This window comes from Lathamus discolor, chromosome 10, assembly GCF_037157495.1.
Source record: "Lathamus discolor isolate bLatDis1 chromosome 10, bLatDis1.hap1, whole genome shotgun sequence".
Classification (NCBI taxonomy): domain Eukaryota; kingdom Metazoa; phylum Chordata; class Aves; order Psittaciformes; family Psittacidae; genus Lathamus; species Lathamus discolor.
The window spans coordinates 10,086,836-10,107,916 of NC_088893.1; the positions used below are offsets into that span (position 1 = coordinate 10,086,836).

At 42.6% G+C, this 21,081-nt stretch overlaps 1 protein-coding gene across 4 annotated transcripts in view; it reads left to right on the forward strand.

The window, feature by feature from the left end:
* Positions 1 to 1,477: 1,477 nt before the first annotated feature.
* The window catches only part of CSNK1A1 (casein kinase 1 alpha 1), a 35,266-nt gene continuing 15,662 nt past the window's right edge, over positions 1,478 to 21,081 (forward strand). For 3 of the 4 annotated variants that reach the window (XM_065691075.1, XM_065691077.1, XM_065691076.1), the window contains exons 1-5: positions 1,478 to 2,040; positions 2,836 to 2,942; positions 15,518 to 15,644; positions 17,346 to 17,444; positions 19,841 to 19,924. In XM_065691075.1, the coding sequence (XP_065547147.1) occupies positions 1,918 to 2,040; positions 2,836 to 2,942; positions 15,518 to 15,644; positions 17,346 to 17,444; positions 19,841 to 19,924 (540 nt within the window). In that variant the 5' untranslated portion in view covers positions 1,478 to 1,917. The remainder of the gene's footprint in view (positions 2,041 to 2,835; positions 2,943 to 15,517; positions 15,645 to 17,345; positions 17,445 to 19,840; positions 19,925 to 21,081) is intronic. The other variant, XM_065691079.1, reaches the window with a different exon arrangement.

Consider the following 21,081-nt stretch of genomic DNA (forward strand, 5'->3'; position numbering starts at 1 on the left):
TCAGTGGATTTCTGGCTGCCAATCTTCCCTCTCCATTCCTCCTGGTGTCTCGCTATGGAGTCATCCTGTAGCTGACTGAGTCCACCACAGGAAGAAACAGAGGCAAATCACAGACTTCCCTCGCTGCCTAACAGCCAGGTGGATACAAGCCAGGACTTTTTTTCACTTGTGCAGACAGAAAGTGTTTGTAGCGCAGTGCCTTTACCAAGCTAGAAAGCAACATGGTGAGTGCAACACAAGCCTCTATCACCGTGTGAATGCTGTTCAGAGAACTCCTTTACTTTCTATGAACGCTTTCCAACCAATATAGCAGTGTCCTAACCTGAACCTCTTCATTGCACTTTTTTCTCCAAAATAGTTAACGATTAAAAAAAATAAATCTCTGCATAGACCAGCCTTAAAATCGAATTTTTATTATTCTCATGGCCCTGGGTGTCAAGCAGGCAAGCTGGAAAGCAGATTCTCCTACTGCTTCCCTTAAAGGCAGACACCATGAGTAGGCTTTGCTTGTACATACATGAGCTGCATTCCTGTAGGAGCTTTCTCCTGCAGACTGAATCATTTCCCCAATGTAGGCTTGCAGAGCAAAGACGCCGCTCTGACAGGCAGCGATGATGAGTCACCGGGAACTCACAGGTTTGTGTTCCTGCAAAGGCAAAGCTCACAGCACCCAGCGAGGGGGCAACGGAGGAGGCTTCCATTGGGTTTGACACACAGCAAGGAACAGCGCTCAGAGCGTGAGCTGCTGGGTCACAGCAGTGTGGGGAAGGGGAGGACACGAGGGTAACGGCCCTGTGAAGGCAGGGGCTGCAGCGCTAAGAGATGCGGCCACTATGGGTGCCTGTGCCCGCAGTGTGGTCCTTGTGAGGGGTCACAGCTCCCTCAGCGCCTGCTGAACCCTCACTGCATCAAGGAACTCAAGCCTCGAGTGAGCCGAGGCTGAAGGTGCGAGGGATAAACTGGACACGTCGGATGAGCATGGGTGGTGAAGAACATGTGGCGTGCACCCGGCAGTGGGGAAGGCACCGCGATCCCCTCAGCCCCACAGCCTGCAGACGCTACAGCACGGGAGACACGCTGCTGTGGGTTCACACTGACACCCGCACCACTGCCGAGCACGCACGTCGGGTGTGGAGCCGATAAGCACCTTGCACCAGCGCCCGCCACAGCCCCACATGGAACCGTGCGTCACAGCAGCGGCTGCTCCAGCCTTATCTCCTGATGGCTGGCGGCACCCCACAGCCCTGACGGGGACACGGGGACACAGGGTCACGGGGGAGGACACCCGCAGCCGCCTCCCCCGGAGGGGTCGCCTGCCCCTTTAAGAGGGAAGGTGGAGAACACCGCCTGGTCATCGCCTTTGAGGGCGGGGCGCGCTCTTGGGCATGCGCAGTGCACGGGCTCGCAATGTGCGCATGCGCACCCGCGGCACCGCCCTCTTGCCCCCACCCCGCGAGGCGGGGCGGGAGGGGCGGGGTCTGTGCGCCGTCCCGCCCCGCTCCCAGCGTCCCCCGCGCGGTGAAGAAGCGGCGGCCGCAGGCTGGGGGCATTTTGTGTCCGCCCGAGCAGCGGCTCCGAGACAAGATGGCGGCGGCGGCCGCCGAGTGACGGGCCGGCGGCGGCCGCGACCCGGGGGGCTTAGCGCGCCCTTTCCCGTTCCCTACCCCTGTAGAACCGCGGGCCCCGCTTCTCGTCTTTCTGGAGGGCTCCGAGAGCCGCCCGGCAGCGGAGCGGGACCCAGCTCTGGAAAGGGGGCGCCCGCCGGAGCGGCCCGGCTGGAGCTGAGCAGCGGGGACCGGGCTTCCTTGTTCTGTCCCCCTTCCCCTCCCCTCTGTTCCCTCCCCTGTCCCTTTCCCCTCCTCTGGGGCGGCGGTAGAGCCCTCTTTCTCCCCTCGAGCCCCTCAGCCGCCCCTCACCATGGCGAGTAGCAGCGGCTCCAAGGCCGAGTTCATTGTCGGAGGCAAGTACAAGCTGGTGCGGAAGATCGGGTCGGGCTCCTTCGGGGACATCTATTTGGCGATCAACATCACCAACGGGGAGGTAAGCGCGGCTCGCACTCTCTTCCCTCTTTGGCCCCATCGGCGGGGTCCCTCCCGCACCTCGGGGAGAACCGACGACCAGCGATAACATTCCCGAGGCCTGGTTTTGCCCCCGGTATCGCTCCCTATGGCGGCCCCTTCTCGCCAAAGAGGGGGAGCGAAGGTGCATAACCCAGGGTTGGGGGGCTAAGCCCCTCGAGAGCCTTCATCCCCGAGGGCAGAGCCGTGCGGTCGTCGTGTCCCCCACCCAGCAGCTGCATAGCTCACTTGTGTGTTGCAGGAAGAGGAGGCCACCATTGTGGGCAAACATACTTTGTCTTTTATGGGTGGCCAAAGTCGTCTTTTTCCCACCAATCATCTATCCCCCTTTCTCTCAGCCGGGGAACACTTTAGCTCGATTTCATCAACAGTAATAGAAACAAAGAAGATCCCTTGTTTCTTCAGCTCTTTCTTTTTTTCTTATTTTTTTTCTTTCCTCCCCCTCACGGCTGTGAGCTGTAAAGAAGAAACACCCACATATGTTCTTCCTCACTTACATGGATCTGAAGACTTTACATCTCCAGCTCAGTTGCATGACCTGGGATGGATGTTTGTGTACAGATCATCACCATATGGATTTTATTTGAAGAAGCAACAAAATAACAGGACATTAAGCACCGAGAGCTTAAAAAAAATTACACCTCAAAGCATTTGCAGCAGGGCTGTGTGGGGGATATTGAAGTGCTGTGCCCCTTAAACCTCAGTGGCAAAGCTGTGCTTGGTGGACAGTCTGACTCCTTGTTCCCTCTCACTGTAGGAAGTTGCTGTAAAGTTGGAGTCTCAGAAGGCTAGACATCCCCAGCTGCTGTATGAAAGCAAACTATACAAGATTCTGCAGGGAGGAGTTGGCATCCCACATATACGGTAGGAATCCTTCATATGTGCCAGTACTTTGAATGTTAGTGTGAGGCAGGGCACCACCATTAAAAGGAGATTTACCTGGGCAGGACTGAGCTGTTGGGGGGGGGGGAATACTCCATTCCAAGCTGTACAACTAGTTGGGTATCCTCCCAACTGGCTTGCTGCCTGTTCTTACCTGTACATAGTGTGCTTTGAAAGCAAGATGTCCAGCAGCTCCTGAATTGTGATGGGAGCAGGGTGGGCCTGCCCCGGTGTGTTGCTGGGGCTGGAGTTTGGAGCCGGCTCTGGAAATGGCTGCTTTCTTTTGTTGCTTTTTTTTTTTTTTTTGTTCCAACATGTCTTCCTCCTCCGCTCAGAAAATGGCGGATGGACGTGATTAACCCTCCCCCTTCTCGTGTTGGGACAAGGGACGTGCTCAGGCATGTATCTTTTCCTTTCATAGTTATGTGCTGCGAGGCTTGAGAACCTCAACCAGGAACGAAATGGCAGCCCCCTTTCTGTTACCCGCAACAGATGCGTCACTCGGGTTTCCGTGCAATTAAAGTGCCAAGATGAATCTCTCCCAGTTGCTGCTTATGCAGATCCTTGCTCCATACTCTGAAACTTTCAGTGGTGGTTAATAATTTCCTGATCTGGAAGAAAATCACTGGTGCAGCAGACTCTGAGGAGTTCTTTCTCTTGAGATTATTGAGGTGTTAGTACTGGATTAGTTCCCAACTACTGAGTCTATTAATCAGAACAGTTTATGTGAAACTTCAATATTCTTCAGAAAGACTTCGTATAATAAGTTATTTTTTTTAGACTTTGTTAATGATTGTTTTCAAAGTCAGAATACACTTATGGCGTAAAGGAATCTTGTTCCTTGAGCTGCAGCAATGATTTCAGTTTAGATACTTCCATTAAACTGACGATTCCATGCAATCTGTTAACCCTTCCCTGACTTCATTGTATTGCACCTATATGAGTAGTGGCCTGTAGGGTCTATTGCAAGGTAACGATGATGACTTATTGTAGATTGTGTCTTAGTTTTAACAAAGCCTAAACCAAGGTTCCGAGGTTAATAGCTTCCCCCTGTCCTCTTCCCTGCCTGCCCCAACCACAACTGGCTGTAGTCCTGCTTGTAAGCTGGAGCTGTATGGTGGAGGAGACAGTGTTGTCGTGGCCATCTGGCCTCATTCACTACAGCCTTTTGGTGTAGGAGCAGGACAAACATATTCTGTTTGTATTCTGAATTAATCAGAATACTTGCAGCTTACATGGAGCTGCTTATGTGAAAACATATTTAGTCTTCATTTTAGACTACAGATTCCTTTATTCCTTCAAATGTGGTTGCCTTCCTTTCACAACTGAAAGACTAGAAAGTGCATTTTGGAAGGCTATCCCAGTGTAGTTACATGCTACAACAAGGAAAACTGGGAAAACAGCCAAAGCCAGCAGATATCAGGTGTTTCATCGCAGAACTGGAAAAGCAGGCATTCTTCAACTACTTTTTTTTCTTTTTTGATGCTATAATGAGGCCCAAGTTGGAATTTTCTCAACTTTTCCGTGTAACAGAAATGAACTGCTGAGTTCTTGGATTTGGTGAAAATACCCTGAGAGAGTTTTATTTAAAGCTGGAATACTGGAAGCAATCTTGCATTCTTACTTCCAGCTTCAATTGTAGCAGTCATTTTTAAGGCGTTTTTTCCTCTCTGTTTGATGTTCAGGGTGTGTGATCTATTTGATAATGTTAGTGAGTCTTAAAGTTTTTCACTTTCAAGTTCTTGCTGTATAAACCCCAAATATTTTTCTTAAAGTTTCTTTCAGAAAATTTATATAAATACTTTTTTTTTTTTGTCTTCACTGAAATCTATTTACATCTATCAGACACTGCTTGACAGGTTTTTTGACTGGGCTTTTGTTACCAGTTGTCCTCTTCCTGTATGACATCTGGTGATGCTTGAAGAAATCCCAACCATTATTTTTCTCTTTAAGAGGAAGCTGAGCAGGGTACCCAGCACAGGTTTTGCTACAAAAGTGCATGTGCTCAGTAGAAGTAGAATCCATGGCTCTCTGAATCTGAGGGGGAGGAGTTGACTGACCAGATGAGATGTATCACTGTGGTTACTTAACAATGATGCATCTTTGAATAGGTGATTACAAAGAGTAAGACCAAGATGAAATTACTGTCCATATTGTTTCGGACAGTTCAAGCTTTTCTGATGTGTGTTTTCAGCAGCAGCTGAGCTGAGACTTTGTACTTAGGTCACTTTGCATGTGTAATTGCTAATACTCCTTCCACCATTGTTTTATAATGGTATGCTGTCAAGTTGGAATAAGCTGTTCTTGGCTCAGTGGATGTAGAAGGATGAATCAAGTTGAAGGAAAATCACTTGATACATTTTAAGAGACTTCTGTACTGTGACACCTTTAAACAACAGCAGCTCAGAGCATTTGATAGAAAATTAAGAAATCACTAAGCTTTTCCCATTGTCGTGCTAAGCTGGGCTCAGCATCATTTTTCTCTCTGTGATCCCCGTCTGGGAAATGGAGGCCTGTAATCTTGCATTCATCATTTAAGAATGAGGGACTTGTTCTCTATTTTTCATCTCATTAAGTAATGCAGCAGCCAAGATCAACGTACTAGAAGTTGCGTTACGTGTCTTTGCCTCACTAAAGTGGTCTGCTGTGGTTCTTTGACTCACAAAGCTGAAATCATAGGTGAGGTATGGATTGCGCATTCATTCTGGGCACCTGTTCCTAAACTGAATTCTGTCCTTTAGATATGATTGCAAACTTAGTAATGATAAGATAGTGTATCTGGAGTGTCACTTTAATTCAGAACCAAGCAACTTGGCTTTATAGCTTTTCAGTTTGATTTGATGGCCTTTCTGGCTGACTGCAGGAAAGGTAATGAGCAAAATCTCAGTTTTGAATTCAAAGGTTTTTAATATTGCTTCTGTGGGATCAACTGTGAGCTTGTTGTGGAGGGCCCACAAGGGTTGGTGGTACTCACTGGAACAGAACATGCAGTTTGCACATAAAATAGCAAAAATTGAGATGGGAGTGTCCTTATTCTCTGAATGTTCTAAACCCTTTTAAACTTGCAAGTCTTTGACTTTGCTGCTTATTGCTTCCTGGAGGAGCAGCAAAGTTTCTGAACTTTTGTCTCTGGAGTTTCAAAAAGCCTCATGGAATGACTCTGAGATTATTTTTTTTTTTTAAGCTGTAATTTGTTGTCAATGTACAAATTTTGGTGAATTATTACCTTCATTTTTCACAAAAAGCTCTTGAACCAAGCTTCATGTTCTAACAATGTGATCTGCCTTTAGGACACAATGCAGAGCCTGCAGTATTCTGCTGGGCTTATTCTCATTGTTCTCAGCCACCAGCTGTCTTTTTTCTTTTTTCCTCTCTTTTTCAGTGACAAAGCGTTTTTAGCTGTAATCTTGTTAACTGGGCACTGATCCTATTAGTGTGCACTGTCTACCTTTATCCCTATACTCTTGGTTCTGGCTTGGAGGAATGCAGCAGAATGGGTTTGGTGATGTGTGTGTGGTGCTTTGTTCATAGTGTAACTGTTACAGCACTCTTGACAAAAGCAGTTGGTCAAATTACCTGTGACAGCACTTCTGGTTTTTGCCATTTATGGTGTTTAGCAACTATTGCTCATCTCCTTCTACCTTTATGTACTCTTTCAGACATACTTTTAAAAGAAAAGTGGGCTTCAGACTTTTACCCTGGCAATATTATGGGATAAGTTGTTATTGTCAGTTTGAGATGGAAAACAGCTATGCTGAAAACAGCTCTGGCTGTTGGTGTTGTATTAGATTTATTGCACTTAATAGCAGGAAGACCTAGTGAATATGAAACATATTGCATGTATTCTGGGCTGGGCAAGGCTGAAGAGATGCTGTAGAGCATGTGAGGCTGAGCAAAGTGATAGTTTATAAGTTTAGTCATTTGGAAGTTTAAAAACCAAAAGCTACTGAGTGGGCAGTGCTTATATTTTTGCCACATCCTCTTGCAAAGGGAGCAACTAAATCCCTCCATTTCTGAGCTTTTCAATGCAGTATGTTCTTGCAAAAGATTTTGATGTTGAGAAATTCAGTATTGCCACCCATGTGTCACTGCGCAATCTTCCGAATAGTGAAGGAATTGTCAAGTTTCTGTCAAGAAGTAAAAGACCTACAAAAGTATCTACAGTTTTTTGTTGTTCTGATTGCTGACTGCCATGTTGGATAATGTATTAATAACAGACTCTGGCTGCATTCATCTCACTGAGTAATGCATGTAATGGAAAAATGTGGTCAAGTTTGATAGCTTTAGGGTTGTTCTCACAACAGTTTTTTCCTTGAGCACTTCAGATTTTGATCTCTATAAGCAGTGCTTAAAATCTGTAAATATACCTCTTGGACACCTTCGTTCTGAACTGTTTTCCCAGTAACTTTCTGCAGCATTAAAACCCACCCCAAAACCACCACTGGAAAAGCACCTGCCAGACCCACAAACAAACAACACCTCACCAATGCTCTTCCCAACAAACAAATACCCAACCAAACACCCCAAAACAATCCTGAAACTATTGGTCATATAGTCTGAAAAGTTTTCTCTTTTATTTTCTTTGCCAGGACTGGTACTTCTATGTAGGTCTGCAAGTAATGAGGAGGAAGGTTCTAGCAATAGAGCCTTATGTTAATTAACCTTCTGTTATTACTTAAGGCTGCATACTGAAGGGCAGAACCACTTTAGTAGGTAAGAGGAAGCCTCTTGTTCTGGTAGCTCAGACTAAAATGGCCAGCAAGTATTTTGATGCCTACAGTTTCTTTACTGAGAGAATGAATGTCTTTAAACAAAACCTATTTCATGTTTTATAACATTCTAAACTTCTGTCTTAATCAGTCTTTGTGGACTCCTTTGGAGCATCCAAGAGAGACCACGGTTTGAAAACAAATTAATCTGTCCTTTTTGATTCTTTCCTTTTTAATCCTTGCCTTAGCTCAGTCTTTGCAGAAACAGCTGCAGAAGTTCAGTGTAACTCCTGTTTGGAACAGGTATTACTGAAATGCTTCAGCTCAGCAATGTTTCCTATGCCTACTGTGGATTAATGGCTTTACCTTCTCAATTGAACCTTCTGACTTTTATGGAAGAAACTTGGCTTAGTTGCTCCTTCCTTCCTACCAGGTGTTAATGCACCTCATAAACCAGCTAGCAAAACAGCAAGTCAGCTACATGGAAGTATATATGCAACATAATAACACTTGGCGGATGAAATGACCTTATTGCTTAGGAGATGAGTTGCTCTGGTGTGCTTCACACATTCATATTTCTCTCATAACTGTACAAAAAGTGATACAGAATTTTATTTATAGAGTCTAGCTAACTTCATAGCGTAGGGTGTTCATTGCGTTTCTTTATTTAGTGCTTGGGTGGCCTAATTCATGCTCACCATGGCAACTAACGTTAGATGACATCTGCTAAATATTCCACTTCAGTATTTCAGTCATGCCATGTTATGTTAAGTTCATTTATATTACTTCTAGCTGGCTAACAGTTTAGAAGTGCTTTTCCAGCTTCAGGGGAGATAAAACTAGCAATATAAAATGTCTCAATTTAGACATGGATCTTAGGATGATAGATTACTTTTCTTGTGTGCATTGCTTCAGTGTCTGCTAAGACTCAAATTAGTATATTTTAACAGGCAGAATATACTTGCCAATTTGTTTGAAACATGATTATGTCAAGAGTTGTCTGTGCTGAGAAGTCTAGAACGTGGGACTAAAAGGGACCCCTTTGGTCCACATTCATCACCTGTTTTGGACAACATGCAGTTCTTCCTGTGCATTGGTCAGGTGCAGTGGCAAAACTTTCTAGGCTGGCACGGCAGTGCTTATGACTGTTATACAGAGAACATGCCTCTGTTCCTAGCTAAATGCTTGTATCTGTATGCATTCAGCTCCTATTTATTTCTTCTGTGATCTTTCTTTTTATTGATAACCTTCTGCCTGTTACACTCCTCCTGTATCTGTAAAGAATAGTTGTGTAACTCCTTAGCTGCCTTGCTGAGCTGTTTGAATAAATTATTACAGTATTTCCCATCTTTCTTGAAAGTCTCTGTCCCTCTTGATTTGAATTTCCTTTCCTGAATGTTGGTGACGGGGTTTGCACGTCAGTGCTGAGCTTTGGTACAGATTGCTTCACAGTCTGTGTAGAACACTTGTATTTTTACTGGTTAGGATTGCTTATTATTTTTCAGTGATGCCTGATATTAAAACTAAATGATTATAGGGACGTCTGGTTTCTCTTTAGTCACATCATCTGACTAATGCCTAGTTCAGACACTTTTGTATAAATTACTTAATGCTTGCAGAAATGGAATACAGTTCTAAAATGTGCATCAGTTCAGCGTCATTTGGATTTCTGTAGGATGTCTGAATCCTTTGTGTTCATGAGGCCTTCCAGACTTGCATATTCACCCCCATGCTCCTGCTGACTTGTCAAACTTACTGATAAGGTGATCTCAGGTAATTCTAGTAGTAAGCTCTCTCCAGCTTGCTTGTTCACTGTATGCCTTTTGTTTTAACAGCTTTTTTATCCGCTCTGGTTTTGACAGTCTCAATTTTTGTCATGTGAACTCTTTTGCTTGGTGGTTTGAAAGGCCAAGTGCTGGGGAGCTAAATTGTGTAGGATTACACAGAGTAATCATAGGTTCGCATACTATGAATTAGGGAAGTGGCAGAAGTTTATGTAATGTCAAAGGAGTCCAGACCTGCCTCTTTTTCTTTTTATAGTGACTGAAAGGTTACTGCAAGTCTAAAGGTTTGAGTTGAACTATTCAAGTCTTGTCATAGAAGCATTGCACTTCCTTACAGTGAGGAATAAAGAGATGTGTTTTGTCTCATGAAAGCATGACCTTCTGCAGTTATTTCTGTAATTCCAGGTTGCCACAGCCTCCAATGGAACAGTCTGTGATGGAGTTGACAGAAGCTTTTAGTGAAGGATAGGTTACCTGGCAAAGCAGGCATTGATTGAGGAGAGCTTTTATTAAATTGATACAAAATAGCTTGGGTAGAGCTGCCCTGGTAGTAGGAACACTTTTTTTTATGGTACTGATTTTTGGTTTGTATATAATAAGCTATAGACCAAATGATGCACCATTATGCTAATGGTGGCAGTGCCTTTACTCCATGGCTTCAGAATGCATGGGATTTGGGGTTTCTTTACTGAGGACTGTAGAGCTGTTGATCACTGGTAATTCAGTTCATCTTGATCTGAATTTGAGATTTTTCTTTTTCATGTGAATCTTCTGAATACTGTTATTTATCACATGAACAGCTCACACTTTGATAATTGTGACGTTTTTGTTACCTTGCTGTAGCAATTACAAGTGCCAGTGTAATGGATGAAACTGCTGCTGATCTACTAACGAATGCTGTTTAAGTGGTACAGGAGTCTGAACCTGGCCTGTAATTTCATGTCCTATGTCTGAATGAAATGTTCTCTCAGTTAAAAACAAAACAAACCAATCAACAAGCTATTAACAAACATTTTCTCAAACATTTATTTTGTCCTTGGCATTATTTACAAAATATGCAGTTGCTGAAATGTACATCATACAGTTTTGGGAAGCTGCAGCTATAAAAACAGAGGAGGATTTTAAGTTCGGGTAGAACTGACTATAGTCTTTGCCACCCAGTGCTAGAGGTGCACCAGTGCTTCACTTGCTTGTCTCAAGGTTAGTCAAGGGACTTAAAAGCCCCACCCTGCATGAGTTCAAATAAGCATTCACTTGTTGTGTGATCTGGCATCCTCCCCATTGTACTGTATGTGAGCTGGAAACTGAATCCTTTCAAATGACATTGCCATGTGACTCAGTTGTTGAGCACGGAGCTACAAATGTTGATACTGAAGAAGTTACAGAACTTCATCTCTGTGTGTGTGACTGCTAAACCACATGGTTTGGAAACTTGTTGACGTGGTGAGACTTGGCCTTTCAAAGTAGACAAGTTGCTGAAGTCAGATTAAGGTCACTGTTCAATGTTTAAACGAGCATTGACAGATATAAAGATATTTACTGTATTCTCACTGATCTGTAGCTTTAAACAGATGAGGCAAGGGAGAGTGACGAAGCATTTTAATGCCTGCATGAGCCTGGGTGCGCCTAACAGCTTGAATATGGCCTAGTGTTGTTACCAGCTGTATCAGATGTTACCAGTTCAAGGGCAACTCTTAGCATTTCATAATAATATTGTCCTTTTAATGTTTTGTTTGCTCTTCAGTAAACTGCTGTTCAGGAAAGCTACTAATAATCTTTATGTTGTGTGGGGTTTTTTGGTTTAAGTAGGTATAAATGCACCTGTGCTACAGAATCAAAACTTGCTCTAGGAAATATGTCCTAATAGGACATGCAGCACTATGGGATTGAATTAGAGAAATAATAAGTTTTCCTAGATTAGTAGTTTAGCTTTTCTTTTCAAAGTAATACACTGTATATAGCAATCTGAAATACCCACCCAAAGTGAACTGTCATGTTGTTTAATCCTTTGCTTCCATTTTCCACTCCCCTCCAAAATACTCCCTCCTTAAAATGTACTGGTGCTGTTGCTTCCTCAGCTTTAGCATTAGAGAGTACTTAAGTGTGCTTAAAAAAAAAAAGTCTATGGAGCTCAAACAAACGTGGGACACTTGTGTTCTGAGATGCTGTTGTCATAGTTGCCCAGGGCCTTGTAGGCATCATTCCTTCATATTAGTAGTTCAATCCAAGTTTCATTATTAGAAACTTGAATTAGAAATGCAGTATTACAACTGGGTTTTTCTTTGAGACACCAGTTTGGCATGCAGGTTTTAACACTACTGGGCAGTATGGCAAAAAAAAAAACCTCCCAAAAAACCACACACACAAAGCACTAAAAGTGCTCTGAATCTGTGCTCATCCAAAACCTGTGCTTATGCCATCTTACATTGATTATGCGAATGTGGGAGTAAGGAGCACTTGCCAAGCTCTTATGTATCATTATATCCAAGGTTTACTAAGAAGAGCCAAGACATTTTTTACTTAGAGCTGCCAGTAGTAGCAGCTACAAGACTGAATGGACGTGATGTAGCCTTACTTCTTAATCCCATTTTCCCTGGAAGTGTTCCAAGGGAAATGAAAACTTACTTGCAGTGTTAGCAAAGTAAATAAAGTACAGGTTACTCCAATACCCCAGCAGAAGTGTCTGTTCTCAGGAATCCTGTGAGGAATTACAGGCAGGTAAACATGAAAATAAAATGTTGAGGGCCAGACTTCTTTCTTTGTCTTGCAGAGCTGATCCTGCGTTCCAGCAGTGCAGAATGGTCAGGAGATTAAAGTTTTCTTGTGCATACGTAGAAGTAGGCCAAATGGAGGTTGTGCAATCAACCTGAATTACTGTGCTTATGAAGCAGAGAGATCCCTATAGAGGAACCAAATGCTTTTTAGAATGTAGCTCCCAGGGTAGGCTGCCTTTTCATCAGCTTTGCTTTTTCTGTGATGCTGTAACTAAATTTTCTTAGCTTGGTTGAAGACTGATCTTTGATCCTTTTCCCTTGTAGTGCAGTCTCCTGGGCACTGAACCATTACTGTGGTGAACCATTACACTCAGTATCAGTATTGGACTTCCGTTTCTTGAAGAACATTTTTTATCTAGATCTTGATTTACTTCTTAGGAATCTTCAAATCTACTCATTGTTCTTTAGGCTTTTTCACAATAAACCTAAATTCCATGTGACAGAATAACAAGGCAGGGCACATGGTCCAGTTTTCATTATGCTAGATAATAAGTTTTCAACTGTGATCTACAGACTTGTTCATAGAGCCTTGTCAAAACTACTCAGCCATTTGCATAGGTGACTGATAGTAACCAAGAAGTAGATTTACTGGCATAGTCAGTAATTCTTGAACCAAATCTGGTTTGGAGATTGCTAAACTTCTCAACAGCATCTCATTTTGACTCTTTCCTCCATCTCTGCATTGCACTTTTAGAAGACTCCTCTTGGTTACTCTTGCAGTTGAAACTCCTTCTCACCAGTCTTTAGAAGGGCCCTAGGCAGGTCTTAAAATGTGTATGTTTCATGGCTCAGTATCAGGTTGCAGTGTGAACGTTAACCTCTCCATAACTTACAGGCTTCATCAAATAATACCATCAGCATGCTTTCCTATTTGAGTCACTTGCAAGGGATTTTTTTTTTTTCGTACATAATAGTACATTCAGTGAATTTTTAGATGGCAAAACCTGATGGATAGTACTTACAGTATTGGTATGGTCATTAACATTTTGGAGAAAACTTTTATTGACATGCCATTTGGATGACTGCTTTCAAAATACATTTTTCTACATCCCTTCCTGATGTAGGCAATGAATAAGGGTCCTACACTGACCAGTAAAACAATATATATGAGCCATGGCTCATACTCAACTTTTATAAGATGTTCAACAACGCATTACAAAGTGTGAGGTTTCTACTAGAAGAAGGTACAAGCCAGTAGTTCCTGAAGCAAATCCAAATATAGTCTTTTCTCTGCAGTTTTGTAAACATTTGACTCTACTACCCGGGCAAAGCTTGGAATCCTGTGAGTACCGATGAATTTGTTGGCTTTTTTAGTGCAACTATTTTCCAGACAACCGTGTATTAGCCTCCTGGAGTCATTGCCTAAAGTGGAAATAAAATGTCTATACACATCTTTAAGCCCCAGCTAACACTGTGTTTGAGCTGAGACTTGGTATTTTTTTTATCTACATGCTCTTATTATGGGGTCTATTCTTGGTGTATCTTTTCTGCACCCCTGTTGTTGGCACTTCAGGACTCCTCCAGGAGAGGAGTTGGTCAGTGCATTATCCCCTGACGGCTGGTACTAGGACTGGGTGCCTGGGAAACGCAAAATGCACCCTTCTGATTGAGGTGTTGAATCTTTACAACAAAGTATTAGAATTCAGCACAGCTTCATAAATGGTTTTTCACATGCACTTCTAGCTTAACTGTAGGTATCTGGAATGTACAGAAGGACCATAGAAAATAATATTCAGGTTATGTCTTTCAGTGGCCAAAGTATGGAAATTCACAGCTGAAATATGTGGAAGCCAAGGTTGTGACTCCAGGTCTTCTCAGGGGTAGTTTAGGTGGTGACTTACTATCTGCAGTTGCAGATAATATAAAACAGTGCGATGGTGGAAATGCTAGATAGACATGGATTGAAAGGAAGAGCATGTGTGAGGCTGCCTGCTTGTCCTCACAGCATTGGTAACATTGAAGTTTTTTTGCACTGAATTGATACCTGGGGGTCCTGGTGGATAGGAGGATGACCATGAGCCAGCAATGTGCTCTTGTGGCCAAGAAGGCAAATGGCATCTTAGGGTGCATTAGAAAGGGAGTGGTTAGTAGGTCAAGAGAGGTTCTCCTCCCCCTCTACTCAGCCTTGGTGAGGCCGCATCTGGAATATTGCGTCCAGTTCTGGGCCCCTCTGTTCAAGAAGGACAGGGAATTGCTTGAAGGAGTCCAGCGCAGAGCCACAAAGATGATTAAGGGAGTGGAACATCTCCCTTATGAGGAGAGGCTGAGGGAGCTGGGTCTCTTTAGCTTGGAGGAGACTGAGGGGTGACCTCATCAATGTTTACAAATATGTGAAGGGTAGGTGTCAGGATGATGGAGCTAGGCTTTTTTCAGTGATATCCAGTGATAGGACAAGGGGCAATGGGTGTAAACTGCAGCATAGGAAGTTCCACATTAACATCAGGAAGAACTTCTTTACTGTAAGAGTGACAGAGCACTGGAACAGGTTGCCCAGGGGGGTTGTGGAGTCTCCTACACTGGAGATATTCAAGGCCCGCCTGGACAAGTTCCTGTGTGATGTACTGTAGGTTACCCTGCTCTTGCAGGGGGGTTGGACTAGATGATCTTTTGAGGTCCCTTCCGACCCTTGGGATTCTGTGATTCTGTGATACATCAGGGCTTAAGGTGGATATAATAGCCTGGCTGCAGTTGATGTTTTGCTACATTTGTATTTTTGCTTTTGTGACACTAAATGTTTTCCAGTTGGAATGTTGAAAACCTGGTGAAGAGTCCTCATCTCCTACTTAAAAGGACACGGGAACTTGGTTGACATTTGTTAAATTTAGATGAATGAATAAGGAGTTAACTGCATGAGATGCTTTAGTCTGTTGCAAAGTCGCCTGAAAACAAAGCCTGAAGGATGTGGAGTTAAATAATGCAGGAAACTGATGGGAGCATAAGGAGTCCTGCAGATGAGTTTCAGCTCAGACTTTGTACACACATGTCACTGTAATGACATGTAATGGCTTCTGCTTTGATTGCATTTTGATTTTGGTGTTTGGTATTTCAGTTGATGCTTAAGTGTAGTGTTTCCTCTTCAGGGAAAATGAAATATGCTCACACTTGCCAATTTGTGTGTCCTCTTTTGTCCTCAGACTTTGTTTCCAGGAAAAATACAATTCTACAGCCTTAATTTTTAGTTAGCACTCAAGATTCAACATTAGTCAGCAATGTGCCCTTGCAGCAAAGAGGATTAATGGTATCCTGGGCTGCTTTAGGGTTCCTGCTAATTCTCTTTTTCTTCTTTGCAGGTGGTATGGTCAAGAAAAGGACTACAATGTTCTAGTTATGGATCTTCTTGGTCCCAGCCTTGAAGACCTATTCAACTTCTGTTCTCGCAGGTTTACGATGAAAACAGTACTTATGTTAGCAGACCAGGTATGTACAGAGCTTGCTGTGAGGAACTTAAAAACCCTGAAGTATTTTCTGCAACGTGGTAATTCTTAAGAAGGTTAATTAACATGGTAGTGTTGTATATAGCCAAGTGAAGACTTGACCCACGTAGGAGTGAAGTAATGGTGACTGGCTGTGTCATACAAAACGAACATGGGCAGCATGGGAATGTGGCAGCACAGATACCACCTCCTTGATGCTGCAGATCTAACAAGTGCAACTTTTATAAAGTGTCGAGGCTAGCACGGGTCAGTCATATATCAGCCCAGTATCAGCCATGAGGATGGTGATACAAGGTCTGAAACAGTCTTCAGTTATGGTTGATATGGTTCAATGGAAACCTGTTGTCCAGCTGCTGTGGTGGGCAGCATGGAAGCATGTGGGTTCTTACTGAATCTCACTGTGCACTCACAACCTTCTGTAACTTCTGGTGCCAGACCATGAACTAATGAATACTGGTTTGGTTGTTGTGGTGCTTAAAGGCAGTTCTTAAAGCTGTTAGTTGAGATACCACTCCACCTCAAACTTAATCAGGGCCTGTAAAATTGAGGTCTGTTAAGTCTTTCTCTAGCAACTGATATTTTTGCAACTTGGTCATGCGAGTACATGACAGCATTTGAAATGGACAGCCATTGCATTTTCAATGGTGGTTTAAATTTCATCTAATATTTCATAACTGATGTTAGTACCAAATTGTCACTTAGCCAGATGCTCGTAGAATCCCAGGCTCTTGGCCAAAGAAGTTCACGGCATTTGTATGGAGACAGGGTCAGCTGTCCCTGTTGTCAGATGCCTTGAGTGGTACACTGTCTTTAGAAAGCCATTTGCCTGCTCTAACACCCTGGAGTCTCAGTATTAGAACATCTCCAGGGAACCTCTAGTTTTTATGCAGTATTCCTTTGGATGATAAAACACTAATTAGTTGCCATCTGGGAAACATAGATGGGATGTATAGTATCTCTACACAGAACTGGCTTTTAAGGCGTGGTGCCACAGAACAGCTGTCAAGGGTATGGTGTTGTAACAGTTCAAATCACTGTGGACTGTGTGAGGGGTGTTGTAGTGGCTGGAAAGCTGCACCATGTAAGTGCCTGTGCTGTGATCTCATGCGCAGGAAGCTGCATGACTGCTTATGATGATACAGATTTGCCAGACTTTCTTTGAGTCTTCATTGCTGACACTCCTGGATCAGCCTAGATATGACACTATGGGCCACAATCTCGCTTGCTCTGTGAAAACTGTTACCTGGAAAAGTGATGCTTGATGATGGATGAATGAATAACCAGATGAATGAGTAACTGGGACAGGGGGGAAGGAAAGAGCTTTAAAATTCTATTATAGCAGGTATAGAAGACCTTTGAAGTAAGAGAAATTACTCTTTAATGGGTCACTATAGCTAGAACATGAACTTGAATATCTGGAAAGTAGTTTCAGGTATTTAATCTGCTATGTCCTGACAAATATTACAAAGTTTTAACATAGAACGCACATAAACACACCCCCCCACCCCCCCAAATTTATTTGAACAGCATAAAAACAAGACTTGGTTTTCATTAAGCAAATATATAAGTTGCAGAGGAAGGTAACACTAAAAATTCATGCTGTCATTGCAGGTTTAAGTGAATTGTATTGCTTTCATTGAAACCTCACCTGTTCTCTTGTTGCTTTTTTTTTTTTTTTTTACAGATGATCAGTAGAATTGAATATGTGCACACAAAGAATTTTATACACAGAGACATTAAACCAGATAACTTCCTAATGGGTATTGGGCGTCACTGTAATAAGGTTAGTCTAATGTTCTTTGTTTGAAAGATCCAAAGGGAATGGCATGTTACTTGATTCAAGCTGCACAACCTTTTTAAAACTCATTGCTAATTTTGATATTTTAGATGCTAAACATTATTCTTGACATGAGAACTTGGATTTCTCAGTGTCTGCTTCCAAGTGCAGTGGCATACATGTCTCTGACCCACCATGTCAGATGCACTTGATTGCAAGCCTAGAAATAATCTTGCAACAATATGATAAACTAACCCTAGAGAATATTTTACTACTCTTCTCTCAGTGATGGTGTTTCAGTATTGAGAACTGTTATAAATAGCATTTTTCTCCTCAATGGTAAAGTCAAAACTTATCTTTGGCTTTGGGGCTGACTTCCTGGACGGAAAGAATTCATACCAATGTGGGAGCTGCTGACCTACCAGTCATCAGGGCATTAAATCTTGCAATGACAGACTGGTAAAGAGAACTCTTCAGCCATCAGATACAGCTAATAGCTAATACATAGATAAATTGCCTTTATAATCAATGAAATTATGCAGATATGTTGACCATAGTACCTGAATATGTTATACAACAAAAACTGCTCTCAATTTACTGTGTGGGGCAAAAAAAAAAAAAAGCAGGGGAGGGGGGTGGCCTGAGGTTGCACTTGTTTGGATGGGTAAATGTAGTCAGAAGTGCATGTTTCCTGTTGAAAACCTTATATAGAAGAAAACTTTAATTTTATTTGTAGTTCTCTTGAGTGAAATATGCTTAATCCTGCAATTTGTATGTCGAGCTCGGGCAGACAGGCAGCATTGGCAATGCATTAAGCATGCTACTTAATAGAAATTAACTTCAGGACAAATGTATGTGATCAAGCTGTTTATTGGAAGCAAGATTCCCACTTATCTTCTTTATATGCCATTCAGGAATGTCTCATCTCTTTAGGCACTACTAGTATTTAAAATGTTTACCTTTGTTTGCCTGTATGAATGCCAACTTCAGGGCCATGAACATTAGAAGGGGAAAGCTTGATTAACATGACATAACAGCTCTTGTCTGAAGAGGTGCAGTGCACTGAATGTTTAGATCCAACCATTGTTGGAAAAGCTTGTAAGTCCAGCTGAAAGGCATTTTTTATGTAATCCTGTTGCTGTTAAACTTTGCTTGTTCCCAAGTTTCATACTTTCACTCTGTAGAGCTCTATTTTTCTCTGCTGTGTTGAGCAGTTACACTCCTGAATTTTCTGGCATGACTTAGAGGACAAATTGAAAACTTTGATTTTTATTTTTTGTTCTAGTTTTAGTTTCTGATTTCCAATTGTTCTTTTGGGCCATTTTTCCAGACTTCTGCACAGTCATGCTAGGTTGGCATTGTTGCACTCTGGTTCATCTTGATGTGGATTAATGGCCTAGAAATTGCTGCTGTGCTTACTTTAGTGGAGGAACACATTAGATTTGCATCAACTGAAATGAAAAGCAAAATTGCCTGTAAACCATTATATCTTTTTCCCATTAGTAGCCTAGCTGGGGAGCCACACAATGATTTGGTGGTGAGCAGTCTGTGGGCATAGGCTTGCCTTACTGTTGCAGGGTTTTAGAGATCAGGGACATAGTTCTTGATAGATTTACATGAGCAAACTGAGGAATGGGTTGCTTCAGTTTGGAACCAAGTGCTTTGTGTAGGGAACACTTGCCACTATACAGTATTTACCTTGTTTCTTTATTGTAACTAAGTGTAGTTTGGGATTTTTTAGAGCTGACTGTACCCAGTTTAAAGCAAACCATCCAGCAGGACTAGAGCAGCATGGTAATCTTGTTCCAGTAGCTTCCTGTCAGTTGTATTTTAAAAAAATGATTTTTTTTTACATATTTTTTTTAATTCCAAATTTGAATTGAGTGAAGGGGAGAAATTTTGCTCCCACCTTTAAAAGACGAATCTTTAGCTCTGTTAGAAATCAGCCCTGCATGCTTATGAAAGTAAAGTTTAAGGTGACTAAATGCCTTCTACCTCTTCCTTACTGAAGATTTATGTTTTCCTTGGGGGAAGGGCAGTTTGTGGAACAAAAGGCTGCTTTTGTAAGCAAAACTTCCAATTTCCTTTTTTAATAGAGCCAAATGTCACCATTGCTATCCCTGGTCAAGGCAGTGCCATGTTGGAGCGGCTCACAGTTCAAATTGACCTTGTCACATCTTCCAAATTTTCTCCTTGGAGGAAAAAAAAAAATAAAAAAAACCCTAAAAATTCAATGTGAACATAGCTGGTTTTTTTGCGAACTACAGTGCTTGGTGGAAGAAGGATGGCATTTGGCTACCCTGTTCTTTCTCAAACGCCTCGGTGTTGCCTGTCTGCGCCGGCCATTGTTGCAATGTAAGCAATACTGTTTGATGCACTGCCACCCTCTATTGTTTGTTCAGTGTTTAGAATCTCCAGTGGGGAAGAGGAAAAGAAGCATGACTGTTAGTACTTCTCAGGACCCATCTTTCTCAGGATTAAACCAGGTCTGAACTGTCTCCTATTCCAACCTCAACCCCAAATTCATGTGCTTTATTTTTGTTTTGTTTTTTTGGTTTGTTTTGTTTCTTTTTTTTTATTTCCTGGAGAATGTAGACCTTGCAAAAGCACCTCTTATGTTGGCATTATTCAGACATACTTGGCAAACATGTAACATTACTAAGATGTTTCCCTGTGGCGCTTGTTTAAATGGTGGAATTATTTCTAAACTGGGTATTAAAAAAGGCTAAATGTATGTGCTTGATTTCACATGCAGAAACGGTTGTATTTTTGTCCTTTAAAACTCAAAGGCAATCTGTTGAATGTGTTGAAGGATAGATGTGCCACCCTAGTGAAATAGTGGGGCTTCTGGGTAGGGCTGTCTGCTTGCCTTTCTGTAGGGTTCCTGCAATACCTTTGAATGCATGTGGAGAAGTTCTTTTACTGCTTCAGCTAGACTCCTTCCCTTGCAGTTTTTGTTCAAAATCTTTCCAAATGTGTAATGAGGACTCCTATTTTCATCCATTGTGCTCATAAAATGAAATTACTCCGGTAGGCTATGTCACGGAGAAGCATGAGTTTATCTTGTAGGGCTAAATGTACTACTCCTGACTCTCTAAGAGAAGATAAATTGGAGAGGAATGAAGCCATATGCCAGTTTGTAGCAGGACAGCTGGAAATTGCTGAGTATGAATCATAGCTCAGGAGTTTGGCCATAGAATCGGTCCGTAGCTTTCCACAGTGATAGCCTTCATGTATTAAATCCCAGGCAGCTCACTGCTGTATGCAAGCTGACAGGCTTCTGTTGTCTGCCTCTGAAACTTTCTTATCAGTCAAGGCAGAGACTTTGATCTACTTCTCTAGTTGCTCTTGGCAGAAATCTTGCCCTACTTCTCCAGTTTCCTGCTGATCGTGCAACAAACAGAATTAAGGTGGTATGAGGTTATCTGTGGGAATACATCTTGTGTTCCTGCTGGCTGGCATTAGTACTTTCTGTGCTCGTCCAGATCAAGCTGTGTCTTCCAACTTAATTCTTTGCAACATGGACTTGCTGCTTTGCCTTCCGCTCATCATGAATGGGAAGTACAGAATGGCCCCGAGCAAGGGAACAGAGTAAACTTCCCCAGTAACATCAGTGCTGTAAATAATATCCAGTTACTTGACT